Genomic DNA, 17546 nt, shown 5'->3' with positions numbered 1-17546 from the left:
CCAATGTGGAGCTTTACAACAATCACACTCCCAGGGTCAGGTTTGGTTTGGTTTTTTTAGCATAGGGCATGAAAAGGTACCTGTCCCTAGGATAATGCTGTATGACCCAGGGGCAGCATGGATGGCGGGTGTCGGTGGGGATGGCGCAGTGGTTGGGGGGCTTACTTGTGATTGCAGCTAGGCCGCCCTGCTCTCCCACAAAAGTACATAAGGAAGGACCTGTCAATCCCCTGGAGCACTACGGGAAGAAGCCAGCCACAGACCATGTCAGAATTTCATGGTAACGTACAGACTATGAAAATTGTACATTCACACTGAAGGCATCAAAACTATGAATTAACACATGTGGAATTATATACTTAAAGTGTGAAACAACTGAAATTATGTCTTATATTCTAAAACTATAGAAATCCTGTCACCAAAGAGAACTGAGGCAATCAGTTTACCTAGGTGTATGAAGTGCTGCTGCGTGATGATTGCAGACTGCAGGTACCGGGGTTGCGGTCCTTTCTGTGTCAAGCAATAAAGCACCACGTGCAGCGTTCTCCTGGGGGTTTGTTAGTGTGGTTGTCCGGGGTTGCGGCACTGGCTGTGCCGGATGGTGGAGCGCACTGTGGGACCAGGGGCGCTCCGGCCGGTAGCGCTTCCTGAAAACCACGAGGAATGAAAAAAGATGGCTGGTAGGCTCCTCCTACTAGTGATGTCACTATCAGTATGGATCGCCGAGGCGCTCAAAATGAGGGGGAAGGAAGACTAACCAACGCGTATCGAAGAGGCCAAGTTCTTCTTCATCAGGGTTACCGCTATCCCTGACTCCTCTGTCCTATATACAGCGGTATCTGTGTCCCACCCATCCTATTAACCCCGAACATTCCAACCAGTGTCAATATCACCCTCTATTGGCTGTTGTATGTCAGGATGGACATGAGGAAAAAATAAATATAAATAATAATAAAATATATATGTGCTAGTCAAAAAGCGAGTGTTTCTTGCTATTTATTATTGTTCAACAAGCCTCAAAACTATTTCATATTATATGCATAATTGCAAGTAGATAAATATATTTAGAAACAAAAACAATAAATCTTTATTTATATATTAAAAATAATAAATAATGTGCGATTAAAAACAAATATGACATATATAGATTATTGGTATTCCACTGAATAATTTAGAAATATTACAATAAACGGTTAGGAAGTGTTCCCTTTAATAATGTTGAAAGGAATATCCAAAAATATTTCATATAAAATATTAGGAATATTAAAGTGGTAAAGTGGTAAAAAGGAATACACCATCAGGGGAAATATTACCTGCTTTTCAACAGGGGTCATTTATCTAATTCGGCGCCCCTGCAACAAACTTTATGTGGGGCGAACCAAACGTTGCCTCATGACCCGAATTAAAAAACACCTGAAAAATATTCAAAAGGGCCACACAGGACACCCCCTATCAAGACATTTTGTAGATGGACACAATCAACCAAAGGAGTATTCTTCACTGGCATTGAAAAGGTCCATCAAAATCCAAGAGGGGGGGCGGTGAACGCAGTGGATTTTTACCCTAGACAGCCTGGCCCCTGGTGGTTTGAATCAGGAATTGGAACTATTCGCTTTCCAATAGTACTTTAACTGGTTATTTAACATCATATTTAAACACACTATGCGCGGGGGGGGTTTGTAGTGGCAAACTAGTTCAGCACTGTTTTTATATTGACACACAATATGTATATTAGGCTTGATTCTTTTATCATGAGCCCTATTCAATTAGGCGGGTAGGGGTTTAATAACAGCAATCGGACCCCAGCTGTGACAATGTGAATACGGGATCCAACCAACCCCACAAACCCCCCCAGTCCCCCTCCCCTTTCTTTCCCCCCTTCCCCTTCTCCCCCCCTTCTTTCCCCTTCCCCCTCCCCTTCTTTCCCCTCCCCCCTCCCCTTCTTTCCCCTCCTCCCCCCTTATTTCCCCTCCCCCCTTCTTTCCCCTCAACCACCTTCCCCCCCTCCTTCCCCCGACATCTTCATAGTTTTTACTGTTGTTTAACACTTTTTAACATTTTGTAACATTTTTTAATATTCCTAATATTTTATATGATATATTTTTAATATTTTGGGATATTCCTTTCAACATTATTAAAGGGAACACTTCCTAACCGTTTATTGTAATATTTCTAAATTATTCAGTGGAATACCAATAATCGATATATGTCATATTTGTTTTTAATCGCACATTATTTATTATTTTTAATATATAAATAAAAGATTTATTGTTTTTGTTTCTAAATATATATTTATCTATTTGCAATTATGCATATAATATGAAATAGTTTTGAGGCTTGTTGAACAATAATAAATAGCAAGAAACACTCGCTTTTTGGCTAGCACATATATCTTTTATTATTATTTATATTTATTTTTTCCTCATGTCCATCCTGACATACAACAGCCAATAGAGGGTGATATAGACACTGGTTGGAATGTTCGGGGTTAATAGGATGGGTGGGACACAGATACGGCTGTATATAGGACAGAGGGGTCAGGGATAGCGGTAACCCTGATGAAGAAGAACTTGGCCTCTTTGAAACGCGTTGGTTAGTCTTCCTTCCCCCTCATTTTGAGCGCCTCAGCGATCCATACTGATAGTGACATCACTAGTAGGAGGAGCCTACCAGCCATCTTTTTTCATTCCTCGTGGTTTTCAGGAAGCGCTACCGGCCGGAGCGCCCCTGGTCCCACAGTGCGCTCCACCATCCGGCACAGCCAGTGCCGCAACCCCGGACAACCACACTAACAAACCCCCAGGAGAACGCTGCACGTGGTGCTTCATCGCTTGACATAGAAAGGACCGCAACCCCGGTACCTGCAGTCTGCAATCATCACGCAGCAGCACTTCATACACCTAGGTAAACTGATTGCCTCAGTTCTCTTTGGTGACAGGATTGCAAGGTTATGTTGTGGGCAGGTCGTCAAGTGATTGTTTCGCTACTGCTGTTCTCCTTGGTGGAGTAGTATTGTTATTTTGCCTGGGGCACCATATCTTTGGATTACTCTGTTACTATTGTTGTTTTTTCTAGGTTCTTCAAAGTTGCCACCTTTTGCTTTGATGACTGCTTTGCACACTCTTGGCATTCTCTTGATGAGCTTCAAGGGGTATTCACCGGGAATGGTTTTCACTTCACAGGTGTGCCCTGTCAGGTTTAATAAGTGGGATTTCTTGCCTTATAAATGGGGTTGGGACCATCAGTTGTGTTGTGCAGAAGTCTGGCGGATACACAGCTGATAGTCCTACTGAATAGACTGTTAGAATTTGTATTTTGGCAAGAAAAAAGCAGCTAAGTAAAGAAAAACGAGTGGCCATCATTACTTTAAGAAATGAAGGTCAGTCAGTCTGAAAAATTGGGAAAACTTTGAAAGTGTCCCCAAGTGCAGTTGCAAAAACCATCAAGCGCTACAAAGAAACTGGCTCACATGAGGACCGCCCCAGGAAAAGAAGACCAAGAGTCACCTCTGCTTCTGAGGATAAGTTTATCCGAGTCACCAGCCTCAGAAATCGCAGGTTAACAGCAGCTCAGATAAGAGACCAGGTCAATGCCACACAGAGTCCTAGCAGCAGACACATCTCTACAAAAATTGTTAAGAGGAGACTTTGTGCAGCAGGCCTTCATGGTAAAATAGCTGCTAGGAAACCACTGCTAAGGACAGGCAACAAGCAGAAGAAACTTGTTTGGGCTAAAGAACACAATGAATGGACATTAGACCAGTGGAAATCTGTGCTTTGGTCTGATGAGTCCAAATTTGAGATCTTTGGTTCCAACCACCATGTCTTTGTGCGACACAGAAAAGGTGAACGGATGGACTCTACATGCCTGATTCCTACCGTGAAGCATGGAGGAGGTGTGATGGTGTGGGGGTGATTTGCTGGTGACACTGTTGGGGATTTATTCAAAATTGAAGGCATACTGAACCAGCATGGCTACCACAGCATCTTGCAGCGGCATGCTATTCCATCCAGTTTGTGTTTAGTTGGACCATCATTTATTTTTCAACAGGACAATGACCCCAAACACACCTCCAGGCTGTGCAAGGGCTATTTGACCAAAAAGGAGAGTGATGGGGTGCTACGCCAGATGACCTGGCCTCCACCGTCACCAGACCTGAACCCAATCGAGATCGTTTGGGGTGAGCTGGACCGCAGAGTGAATGCAAAAGGGCCAACAAGTGCTAAGCATCTCTGGGAACTCTGGGAAGATTGTCGGAAGACCATTCCCGGTGACTACCTCTTGAAGCTCATCAAGAGAATGCCAAGAGTGTGCAAAGCAGTCATCAAAGCAAAAGGTGGCTACTTTGAAGAATCTAGAATATAAGACATATTTTCAGTTGTTTCACACTTTTTTGTTAAGTATATAATTCCGCATGTGTTAATTCATAGTTTTGATGCCTTCAGTGTAAATTTATAATTTTCATAGTCATGAAAATGCAGAAAAATCTTTAAATGAGAAGGTGTGTCCAAACTTTTGGTCTGTACTGTATATTGGTTGCAATCGTAGAGATGGCCTCTAATACATGATACCCCTGGTTCGGGCATATCTCCATCCATGGCCTCTTCATTAAGCTATGTATGTTTGGAAGGTTAGCAAGGACAGAGAGAAGAGATGGTGACTGCGGGATCAGACTATGCAGGGTTCGTTGTTGCCTGTCACCATAGAGACATAGGTCCATATAGGAGCTGCAGAAATCAAACAAATTGCCTTCTACTCCAGAGCGGCTTTATATCTCATTGAGACATCCTTTGATTGCAACATTTACTAAATTGGGCCCTTCAAAATAAACCATAACTGAGCAAATGTGCAGGTAACATTTGTGTCGCAATTCTATCCCCCAAAGCAGCTGGTTATGTTGTAGAGTAAGGCTTTTTCCGGGCTGGTGCTAGTGGCGTCTTGGTTTCTATAAAGCTTAGCCTGCCCCTATCTGCTCGGTCCACTTTCAGTCCTACTTGTGGATTCTGTTATAGGCATGAACAACAGTAGTGTAGATTTTTCCCATTAAAATGACAGACAACTTGGTGAAAACATAAAGGACCCCTTTATAATTTATTGGGGTCTTAAAGTCACCACTGGTTCATGCAACGGGTTTGGCATTGTCATATATAGTTTCTGTAAAACATAGAAGCCACAAAACTGATGTGAACAGAGCCATACTGGTATATTTGACAGAAGGAATAGGGATTTTTATAGCCTCAGTGATGTGACTGACCCATTAACAATAAACTGAAGCCATACCACGGTGGGCAGGGCTTATACAATCTCCATTAAATGCAACACCCCTCAGAATTTTTTGTTTCTAATTCTGTTAAAATCAAAGTCTAAACCCCCAAAGCAAATAGGCCTCATTTAAGAGGTTATTGTAACAAACGATAAATACAGAAAATCATTACGAAATCAAAGAGACTAAATTCAGAGTGTTCCTTACTATACAGAAGTATAACTCTAAGAGAAGACAAAACAGAATAAATCAGGCTCGGGGTCCTGACCAAACATGAGGATGAATGCCTAAACCCCTGACCCCAACCAAACATGAGGAAGAATGCCTAAACCCCTGACCCCATCGCCCTTTAAGTCTTTGGCACACTCTGAACAAAAACAGGACACATCCCCATTGTGGATAAAGACTGAAAGGCCATTTTAGTTCTATAAAAGTGAAGATTAGACATCTACAGAGAAATCCCATTACAATTATACAGCGCGTGCTGTGCACAGTTGTGCAGCTTTACAGTCTTCTATAGCGGTAAAGGGAGCCCTGAACATGAGCCAAAAAGGACAATACCGGCCAGGGATTTACAATGCTGCTCAGAAATCTAAAAGGGTTTTGCCAGATGTGTCGATTTGTGACTTACTGATTGCTGTGGGGAAAATCGAGGAGGTGCTTCATGGTAACAAAGGAGTGGCTCAGGGTGTCCGCCGGACTGATCCTCAAATCAGCATCGATCATCAACATCATCTTCAGCAGGCCCACAAATTCCCTTCTATCTGCTTTCTCTGCCACCAAGTCACTGCCATCCAAATCCATCACCATGTTCACCTGGAATCAATGAACAATGTCAATCAATCGCCTTTCATTTAAACAAAAAGATGTAAAAATTGTGCATGATCAAAATACATTTAAAGACGACCAGTCACAAGGATGCAAACTTATAAATGGAGAACTCTGCCCTTTACATTAACCGCTGTTTTAATTTTTATTCCATAAATCAATAGTACACATGAAAATAAGAAACAGTGTAATATATCTCATCAGAGAAATCAGCTTCTTTCTCCGCAGTCATAAAATTCTCAATTCACTGGAAAAATCTGTATTCAGTGAAGTGAAGACCCTGATTACAGAAACCTCTTAGAGCCATATTTTACTCACAGCAGAGCCTAGAACCCACATCAGAAGCTAAACGTTGGACATTTTTACATTTTACTTGAAAAAATTAACTCAATTAGAAATTTTTGGCAACAAGACAACTCAAGTTGGGTCAGCAACATGTGTAGCATTGTGCAGCATCCACTCTTCCTTTACAACAGTCTGTAAATGTCTTGGAAGTGAGAAGACCAATTTGTGGCGTTCTGGGAGAGGAATGCTGTCCCGTTGTTGTCTGGTTTAGGAGAATTTTTTGCCAGTTTTTTTCACTTCATAATGCACCAAATGTTTTCTATTGGAGAAATGTCTTGACTGCAGACGGACAGTTCTTCTCTTTAACAATTCTTCTGTGGAGCCATGCTGTTGTGAAGGATGTATTAAGTGGCTTACTATTGTCTTACTAAAATATGCAATACCTTCCTTGAAATAGACATTGTCTGGATGGGAGCATGTGTTGTTCTAAAAACTCTATATAATGCTCAGCATTGATGGTACTTTTTAAGATGTGTAATAGGCTACCCATGCGATAGGCACTAATGCAACCAAGTACCATCAGAGATGCCGGCTTGTGAACTATGTGCTGATAACAAGCTGGATGGTCCCTCTCGTCTCAAGTCCGCCGGACACAGCATCCACAATTTCCATAAAGAACTTTAAATTCTGAATCATATGACCACAGAACAGTTTTCAATTTTACTTCAGTTCATTTTAAATGAACTTTGGCCAACTTGTGCCAAGCAGCATTTTTGGATTGTGCCGATACAAGGCTTCTTCTTTGAATGATGATTGTTGAAAGTATTCCAGAGGCTACTCAGCGATTTGAATGACAGATTTGAATGACACTTTTTAATGTTTTGCCGCCTGAAGGCCCATAGATCACAAGCAACTAATATAAATTGTCAGCCTTGCCCCTTGTTATCACAATTATTAGAAAATGAAAGACAAGATGACTATCAATCTTCCTCGGTCTTGTGCTCCATTCAAGATCTCGCCTTGTGGGGTAATGATGACTCTGAGAAAGGTCAGAAATGCATGGGAGGACCTGGGCAATGAGCTGAAGAGAACTGGGACCACAGCCTCAAACACTACCGTTAGAAACACACTACGCTGCCATAGATTAAAATTCTGCAGGGCACGCAAGGTCCCCTGCTCACGCCAGCACATGGTCAGGCCCGTTTGAGGTTCGCCAATGACCATCTGGATGATACAGAGGAGGCATGGCATAAGGTCATGTGGTCAGATGAGACCAAAATAGAACTTTTTGGTATTAACTTCACTTGCCATGTTTGGAGGAAGATGGATGAGTACAACCCCAAGAACACCGTCCCAACCGTGAAGCATGGTGGAGGAAAACATCATACTTTGGGGGTGATCTTCTGCAAAGGGGACAGTACGACTGCACCGTATTGAAGACAAGACGGATGGAGTCTTGTATCACAAGATTTTGGATAACAACCTCCTTCCCTCAGTAAGAGCATTGAAGTGATGCATCAGTGCTATGAAGTCTAAGTTGGTGAAGTGAAGTGAGAAAAATATAGGCAAAAGTATAAAAAAAAAAATGTGATGACAACATGAGTGTTGAGAGCAAATGCTCTCTAATCGAGTTTGCATCAGGTGCTTGGGTATGCACGTAGTATCGCAGATTCACGCATGGTATTTTCTGTGTGTCTAACAGCTGCGAACCATGTGGGGTGTTCGGGTGGTTTATTCAACGCGTTTCGAAGCTCAAAGGCTTCTTCTTCAGGAAGTTTCCACACAAAGATATATATATACAAAGGTATATCTTTGTGTGGAAACTTCCTGAAGAAGAAGCCTTTGAGCTTCGAAACGCGTTGAATAAACCACCCGAACACCCTAACAGTATATCTGGATCTATTATTTGTCGCAGCAGCGCGGATGTAATCCACATTTCATTTATTATAACGGTTCTGAGAGGTCGCAACGCCGACCTGTGGATCTGCAGCAGCTGACAACTACACGCTTGTACTGTGTACCACCAGGTGAGCAGTTCTCTCACAATTGATTAAGAACAATCCTGGGGATAAGACCCTATTTGCGCTTTTTTTGTCTCCTATCTTTCAAGACTAACCATGTGGGGTGGGAACTCGAGCATATCACTTGAGTACCCGAGATATTTGATGAATACCCAAGCACCCAATGCAAACTGGAGTAGCGAGCACTTGCCCTCATCGCTAATGAAAACATATTGAATATGACGACCGAATGTTAGCAAATTATGTGTCATACCTGTGGGTTAAAAATGCACACTATATCCCTGGCAAAATCCTAGAGGGGTGTGGTTTCCAAAATGGTGTGACTTGCGGGGGGTTTCCCGTGTTTAGGCACATCAGGGGCTCTCCAAACGTAACATGGCATCCGCTCACGATTACAGCCAATTTTGTGTTCAAAAAGTCAAACGGCGCTCCTTCCTTTCCGAGCCCTGTCGTGGGCCCAAATAGTAGATTTCCCCCCACAAATGGGGTATCGGCATAATGGTCCATTTTCTCTAGTAATCCTTGTGAAAATAAAAAGTTTGGGTCTTAGGGTATGTTTCCACAATCAGTAAACGCTGCGGATTGGACGCTGCGTATAGCTGGTAGTGTCCAATCAGCAGCGTCCAGATGTTACAGCATAGTGGAGGGGATTTCATGAAATCCCATCTCCACTATGGGTGCAGGGATGCCTCCGGCATCCATGCGTATATGCACATGCGGCGCGTCTTTCTAGACTGCAGCATGTCTATTTATCTTGTGGTGGCGCTCAGTCTCCGTAAGATAAATATCACAGTCCAATGTATAGGATGTGGTGATTCCGTACGGTTCAATGAACACATGCGGAATCACCGCGCGTACAAAAGCCAGCAGCGCTTTGGACAGAGCTGCGTCCAAAGCGCTGCCAATCCAGAACGTGGAAACAAACACTAAAAGTTAATTTTTTGTGAAAAGAGTTAAATGTTTCTTTTTTTCTTCCACATTGTTTTAGTTCTTGTGAAGTACCTGAAAGGTTAATAAACTTCTTGAATGTGGTTTTGAGCACCTTGAAGGGTGCAGTTTTTAGAATGGTGGTACGTTCTGTCATATAGATCCTGCAAAGTCACTTTAAATGTGAGGTGGTCCCTAAAAAATGTCTTTTAAAAATGAGAAATTGCTTTTTAACTTTTAAAACTTATAACTTCCTAACAAAAAAAATTGGTTTTGTAAATTTTGCTGGAAAAATTAGAAATTACTGGTCAAATTTGAACCCTTCTAACTTCCTAACAAAAAAAGGAATGTTTCCAAAATGTTGCTGATGTAAAGTAGACTTATGGGAAATGTTATTTATTAACTATTTTGTGAGACAAAATACTCAAGCTACTTACCGGTAGCAGTGTTTTTCAGGAGCCCATGACAGCACCAACGAGAGAGGGGATTCGCCCTTCGGGGACAGGAAACCTACAGATATAAAAGGGCGGTACCTCTGTCCCGCATCAGTTGGATTACAGAGCATGAGAGGACCTCCTTGGTTAGTAGCACATAAATACTTTATACATTTCACCATGTGACTAAACTTAAAATTTTATATAAACAAGTGGTGATAAGCCATACCAGCATAAAGGGAGGGAATATCAGGGAGCTGTCATGGGCTCCTGAAAAACACTGCTACCGGTAAGTAGCTTGAGTATTTATTCAGTCGCCATGACAGCACCAACTAGAGAGTTACAGAGAAAAGAGTCTTAGGGAGGGACTACTGCTTCCAGCACCCTTTTACCAAACGTGAGATTGGAGGAGCCACCCAGATCTAGTCTATAATGCTTAAAGAAAGTAGATGGAGATGACCATGTGGCCGCCTTACATATGTCCTCAATCTACACCTCCGACCTTTCCGCACAGGATGTCGCGATGGCTCGAGTGGAATGAGATCTTATACCTTCCGGAATTTCTAGGCCACCTGCTGAATAAGCCAAAGATATCCCTTCTCTAATCCATCTACCTAAAGTGTTTTTGGACACCCTAATCCTTTCCTGACTCCCTGAAAGGATATGAATAAAGAACTATCTTTTTTCCAATGTTGTTAATGCAATATATCTGAGCAGACATCTTTTTACATCTAAAGAATGAAGTTTAAGTTCTTTTTGATTTGTGGGATTAGGACAAAAAGTGGGGAGATTTATCTCCTGTAGTCTGTGGAACTTTGACGCTACCGTTGGAAGGTAAAGAGGATCAGTTCTTAATACTACCCTATCGTCTGTAAACTGAATGTATGGAGGTTGTCTAGAGAAGGCTTGTAGATCACTAACTCTCCTTGCTGATGTGAGAGCGACCAAAAGAGCTGTTTTAAAGGACAGGACTTTTATAGGAGCAGATTCAATAGGTTCAAAGGGGACTTCAGTTAAAGCTGTAAATACCAAGTTTAAATCCCACGGGGCTAGTTTTTTCTAAACAATGGGTCTTGACCTAGCCGCTGCTTTGATGAATCTAGCTATCCAGTAATTGCTAGCTAAATTACAATTATATAGCGCTCGTAAAGCGGATACATGGACTCTAAGGGTACCGTCACACAGTGGCATTTTGATCGCTACGACGGCACGATCCGTGACGTTCCAGCGATATATCCGTGACGTTCCAGCGATCTCGCTGTGTCTGACACGCTCCTGCGATCAGGGACCCCGCTGAGAATCGTACGTCGTAGCAGATCGTTTGAAACTTTCTTTCGTCGTCTAGTGTCCCGCTGTGGCGGTATGATCGCATTGTGTGACAAAGGTGTGCACGATATTGTATACGATGTGCGCATAGTAACCAATGGCTTCTACATCGCACATATGTCATGAAATTATCGCTCCAGCGTCGTACATTGCAAAGTGTGACAGCAGTCTACGACGCTGGAGCGATATTGTTACGATGCTGGAGTGTCACGGATCATGCCGTCGTAGCGATCAAAATGCCACTGTGTGACGGTACCCTAAGGGTGCTTGTAGCTAGACCCATCTCTAGACCTCCCTGCAGGAACTCCAGAATCTTAGTAATACTGACTTTTTGACCAATCACTGATCCTGAAACAGCCAAGAATGTTTTCCAGACTTTAACATACATATTTGTCGTAGAAACCTTCCTGCTTTTTGGTAAGGTATTAACCAGTCCTTGTGAAAAACCCTTCTTTTTCAGTAATGTCCATTCAAATTCCACGCTGCCAGATGTAAACTGGACACTCGTGGATGGAGAATTGGACCTTGGGAGAGGAGGTCTGGAAGTTCTGGGAGAATCCAAGGCTGAGAAATGGACATCTTCCTCGGCCAAGGAAACCACGGCCTCCTGGGCCAGAATGGCGCAATTAAGATTACCCGAGCTCTGTCCTCCCGTATCTTCCTCAGAACAATCGGGATCAAGTTCAATGGGGGAAATGCATAGGCTAGATTGAAATGCCATAAAATTAGGAGGGCGTCCACCGCGTACGAATTTTCTCTGGGGTTTAGGGAGCAAAACCGGTGTATTTTTCTGTTCTCTTTGCTGGCGAAGAGGTCTATGTCTGGGCACCCCGATAAAAGTCTGATCTGATTGAAGACGGCCTGATTGAGAACCCAATCCCCTTGTCTGAGTCTTCTGTGACTTAGATAATCGGCCATGATGTTGTGTTTTCCCTTTATATGAAGAGATGTGAGTGACAGTAGATGACTTTCGGCTATCTGAAAGATACGATCCGCCACTTCCATTAAAGATCTGGATCGAGTTCCTCCCTGATGATTAATGTAACCTACAGTTATCTGGTTGTCTGAAAATAGCCCGATGTGTCGGCCCGGTAAGGATATAAGGAAATACATAAATCTTTATTTTTATATAGCGCTAACATATTCCGCAGCATTTTACAATTTGCACACATTATCATCACTGTCCCCGATGAGGCTCACAATTTAAATTCTCTATCAGTATGTCTTTGGAATGTGCGAGGAAACCGGAGTACCCGGAGGAAACCCACGCAAACACAGAGAGAACATACAAACTCTTTGCAGATGTCCTGTCCCATGACTAAAGTGCTGCAAGGCTGAGGTGCTAACCACTGCGCCACCGTGCTGCCCCTAAAGGAAATAACTTAGCGCTCATTCTACCGCCAATATCTCTAAGGTTGGAAGATAAGTTTTGCTCGGAATGTGACCAAACCCCCTGGACCCACATATCACCCATATGTGCTCCCCAGCCCCTGGGGCTAGCATCTGTGGTAACAACTCGAGATATATGGTTTATCCAGAGAACACCTGTACACAGGACCAACGTAAGGATTGTATAGAAGCATCCTACAAGGAAAAACTACTATCAAGGTGGCCATCTAAATGACGCATATTGCACAGTATATCCCACTGTAGGACTCTGGTGTGGTACTGGGCCCAAAGAACCACCGGGTTACAAGACGTGAGTGAGCCTAAAAGTGACATTGCCCCTCTTAATGTGACCAATGGATTGTTAATGACGTTGAGTGTAGGCGGCATTCTTGCAATCTGGAGTTTAGGATGAGACCCAGGAATTCCTGCACTCTTAAGGGCTGTAAACGTGATTTTTTAAAATTAATAATCCATCCCAAACCCTGCAAGGCTGAAATTACTTTCACTAGTTGGGCAGCGCAGTGTGATTCTGAGTGTCCTATAATCAACAGATCATCCAGATATGGAACCACTAGAATATCTTGTTCATGAAGATGTGCCATGACCTCCACCATTATTTTTGTGAAAACACGGGGGGCAACTGCAACTCCAAAGGGAAGTGCCCTGAATTGGAAGTGTTTTACTGTCCCGCCCAATGAGACTGCTACCCTTAAAAACTGTTGGTGGTCTGTATGTATCGGGACATGATAATAGGAGTCTTTAAGATCTAAGATGACCATGAAACACTTGTCAAACAATAGCTTTATTGCAGTTTTTACAGACTCCATTTTGAATGATTGGACCCGTAAGAATTTATTCAGGCCTTTAAGATTGATAATAGTACAAAAATAATTGTCTGGCTTTTTAATCAAGAAGAGGGGGGAATAAAACCCTTTACCTCTTTGTGCTTCAGGAACTTTCACCAATACACCTTTTCGTTGAAGTTCCTGGACCTCCGTCTCTAATGTCCGCTGTTCTGCAAGTGAAGAACGGATAGGTGTTAAAAGAAACTTATCCTGAGGAATTTTCTGAAAATCAAATTTTAGTCCTGACTTAATAATGTTTTGGACCCATGGGCTATTGGAAATATTCAACCAAGCTGGATAGAAGGCCAAGAGTCTGCCTCCCACCCGATCCGGCAGTCATTGTGGTTTTCTGTTGTCCCGAAAGGAGTTGAACATAAAGCCTCTACCTTTCTTCCTATTGGTGTCATAGCTGGACCTTTCTCTCTTAGTTTTTGTACGGTCAAACCATCTTCTGTTAGTACCTCGTCTGTAGGAGGGTCTTCCAAAGTAAGGGAATCGCTTTTTACTATCTCCTGCTTTCTCCAGTAGTTCATCTAGAACTGGACCGAACAAATGGGCCCCTTCACATGGAATGCTGCACAGCTTTGATCTGGCTTGCCTGTCCCTCGACCAACATTACAGCCAAATGACTCTATGGGCAGCATTAGAAAGGGCCGCTGATCTGGCCGCCAGCTTCACAGAATCTGCTGATGCATCCGAAAGGTAAGCTGCTGCTCCTTGAATGATAGAAAGAGAAGATAAAAACAAGACTCCGAGGAATGAGATTTTAAGTTGATCCTCTAAGCTGTCTAGCCATACCATCAGAGAACGTGCTGTACAGGTGGCTGCAATTGACGGCCTGAGAGCTCCTGCTGATGTTTCCCAAGCTCCTTTAAGGAACACAATGCTCTCCGGTCCAGCGGGTCCTTTAAAGTCCACAAATCCTCAAATGGCAGAGAGGATTTTTTGGAAGCCTTGGCTAGGGCAGCATCAAGCTTTGGGGCTTTATCCCATGCTGAAGACGCCGCCTCCTCAAATGGATATTTTCTTTTAAATCATGGCGGAAGAGAACCTTTCCTTTCAGGCTTCTTCCACTCTCGTATAAGGGAGTTCACTTTGTCAACTACAGGAAAACATCTACGAGATTTCCGGTCTAGTCCTTTAAACATGACATCTTGCATAGATCTCTCTGACAGGGTTTCTTCAATAACCATAGTCTTATTTACTGCCTTGACCAGCCGGTCTATACGGTCAGAAAAGAAACATGAATGACCGGACTCGGACTCTGAAGATGATGAAGAATGAGGAGAATCTGACCTTAACTCCCCTGAGTCAGTGTCTTCAATTGAAACCGGGGATCTGGGTTCTCTTCCCCTTATTTCTCTATTCTGAGAAAGGGACTTGACCGAACCTCTGACCTCCTGCCTGACCATCTGCCTTAGGTTGGCAGCAAAGTCTGGTGTCTCCTCTGCTATTAAACGCTGAATACAAGGTCTGCATAGTTTCTTTATGTGGTTGGAGAGGAACTCCACACTCAGCACATTCCCTATGCTTAGCTTTAGTGGACCGTTTTTTCCTCTGATAGACAAGGAGAGAGGGAACATAAAGGGAGACACATACCACCAAGTGAACTTTCTCGGAGATCACTTACCCCTACATAGAAACTGATTGGTAATGTAGATTGCGGGGCGTTCTTCACAGCCGGTGCGTCATCATTACTGCTTGAGGATTTACCAGGCTTAGATCTCTGACCGGTCCTTTCTTTTCCAGGGTGACTACTGCCACTAGCCCGCCGCTAGATAGCCGATACTTGGGGCTCCTCCAAGGGCTGACACTGCTGCTCTGGAGAGTGCTGCAACGCTCTTTGCTCCTAAGACTCCATTTTCCAATATGATGAAGAAGCATGTGGCAGCCCATAAAAATCTCTTAAATACCTGGTTCCCCCTCAGGTACCTCCCCAGATGGGGTCAGCAGGCCAATCCAAGTGAACTGCCTGGTACGTAGCACATGGGAGGCCCCTCCCCCACGAGACCGCACCCCCTTCAGGCCTATATTTCCTCCCCCCCCGCTGCTGCGCCGCCCCCGCATCCTACCTAACTTTTAGCTCCATGCCGCCCACAGGACCCATCAAGCGCCACGGTTCTCCCATGGCATTCCACAGGGCTGTGCCATATTCACCGCCGCGGCCCCGACCGAGCATGCGCAGCGCGTCATCGAGCCGCGCCAACAGACGCGACACTAGGGCCCGCCCCTTCCTATGCGTCATTCTCACTGCAACCCAGCCGCAGCAGGAACGCGCCCAGCCAAGCGCGACACGCCCGGAACTAAATGCCAGCCCCGTCGCGCACAGTCCCGGAGAACAGGGCCTTCCACGCCATACGAACCTGTACCTGCGGTGATGGGACACTCAAAGCCAGCACTCCCCCTGAAGGCTGCTTTTTCCTGCCGTTGCCTACCCCCACAGCCCTCTGTGGTGCGGCACCTCCAGTACTCCGTACAACACCGAGGAAGGGAAACTCCCGCCTCCTGAACCGGTTTGCCGGGTCTGGGTAAAGTCTTCCATCTTCACCTTTCTTAAGGTATGCCTGCAGGGTCCCCTGTCAGGGACAGGAAACCAACTGATGCGGGAGAGAGGTACCGCCATTTTATGTCTGTAGGTTTCCTGTGTCCGAAGGGCGGATCTCCTCTCTCGTTGGTGCTGTCATGGCGACTGAATAAACTATGATTTACAGTGGGGCAAAAAAGTATTTAGTCAGTCAGCAATAGTGCAAGTTCCACCACTTAAAAAGATGAGAGGCGTCTGTAATTTACATCATAGGTAGACCTCAACTATGGGAGACAAACTGAGAAAAAAAAATCCAGAAAATCACATTGTCTGTTTTTTTATCATTTTATTTGCATATTATGGTGGAAAATAAGTATTTGGTCAGAAACAAAATTTCATCTCAATACTTTGTAATATATCCTTTGTTGGCAATGACAGAGGTCAAACGTTTTCTGTAAGTCTTCACAAGGTTGCCACACACTGTTGTTGGTATGTTGGCCCATTCCTCCATGCCGATCTCCTCTAGAGCAGTGATATTTTTGGCTTTTCGCTTGGCAACACGGACTTTCAACTCCCTCCAAAGGTTTTCTATAGGGTTGAGATCTGGAGACTGGCTAGGCCACTCCAGGACCTTGAAATGCTTCTTACGAAGCCACTCCTTCGTTGCCCTGGCGGTGTGCTTTGAATCATTGTCATGTTGAAAGACCCAGCCACGTTTCATCTTCAATGCCCTTGCTGATGGAAGGAGGTTTGCACTCAAAATCTCACGATACATGGCCCCATTCATTCTTTCATGTGCCCGGATCAGTCGTCCTGGCCCCTTTGCAGAGAATCAGCCCCAAAGCATGATGTTTCCACCACCATGCTTTACAGTAGGTATGGTGTTTGATGGTTGCAACTCAGTATTCTTTTTCCTCCAAACACGACAAGTTGTGTTTCTACCAAACAGTTCCAGTTTGGTTTCATCAGACCATAGGACATTCTCCCAAAACTCCTCTGGATCATCCAAATGATCTCTAGCAAACTTCAGACGGGCCCGGACATGTACTGGCTTAAGCAGTGGGACACGTCTGGCACTGCAGGATCTGAGTCCATGGTGGCGTAGTGTGTTACTTATGGTAGGCCTTGTTACATTGGTCCCAGCTCTCTGCAGTTCATTCACTAGGTCCCCCCGCATGGTTCTTGGATTTTTCCTCACCGTTCTTGTGATCATTCTGACCCCACGGGGTGGGATTTTGCGTGGAGCCCCAGATCGAGGGAGATTATCAGTGGTCTTGTATGTCTTCCATTTTCTAATTATTGCTCCCACTGTTGATTTCTTCACTCCAAGCTGGTTGGCTATTGCAGATTCAGTCTTCCCAGCCTGGTGCAGGGCTACAATTTTGTTTCTGGTGTTCTTTGACAGCTCTTTGGTCTTCACCATAGTGGAGTTTGGAGTCAGACTGTTTGAGGGTGTGCACAGGTGTCTTTTTATACTGATAACAAGTTTAAACAGGTGCCATTACTACAGGTAATGAGTGGAGGAAAGAGGAGACTCTTAAAGAAGAAGTTACAGGTCTGTGAGAGCCAGAAATCTTGATTGTTTGTTTCTGACCAAATACTTATTTTCCACCATAATATGCAAAAAAAATGATAAAAAAACAGACAATGTGATTTTCTGGATTTTTTTTTCTCAGTTTGTCTCTCATAGTTGAGGTCTACCTA

General features: G+C 44.0%; 1 protein-coding gene across 1 annotated transcript in view; it reads right to left on the bottom strand.

Moving 5' to 3' along the window:
* HIPK3 (homeodomain interacting protein kinase 3) overlaps positions 1–17546 on the bottom strand; it is a 250315-nt gene that overhangs the window by 16479 nt on the left and 216290 nt on the right. Inside the window, exon 6 of the mRNA XM_069739692.1 lies at positions 5895–6079. Within this exon, the coding sequence (XP_069595793.1) occupies positions 5895–6079 (185 nt within the window). The remainder of the gene's footprint in view (positions 1–5894; positions 6080–17546) is intronic.

The sequence above is a fragment of the Ranitomeya imitator genome, chromosome 9, assembly GCF_032444005.1.
Source record: "Ranitomeya imitator isolate aRanImi1 chromosome 9, aRanImi1.pri, whole genome shotgun sequence".
NCBI classification, from domain to species: Eukaryota; Metazoa; Chordata; class Amphibia; order Anura; family Dendrobatidae; genus Ranitomeya; species Ranitomeya imitator.
Note: the sequence above shows the minus strand (reverse complement) of the source record. Positions and strands in the feature narration are given on the sequence as shown.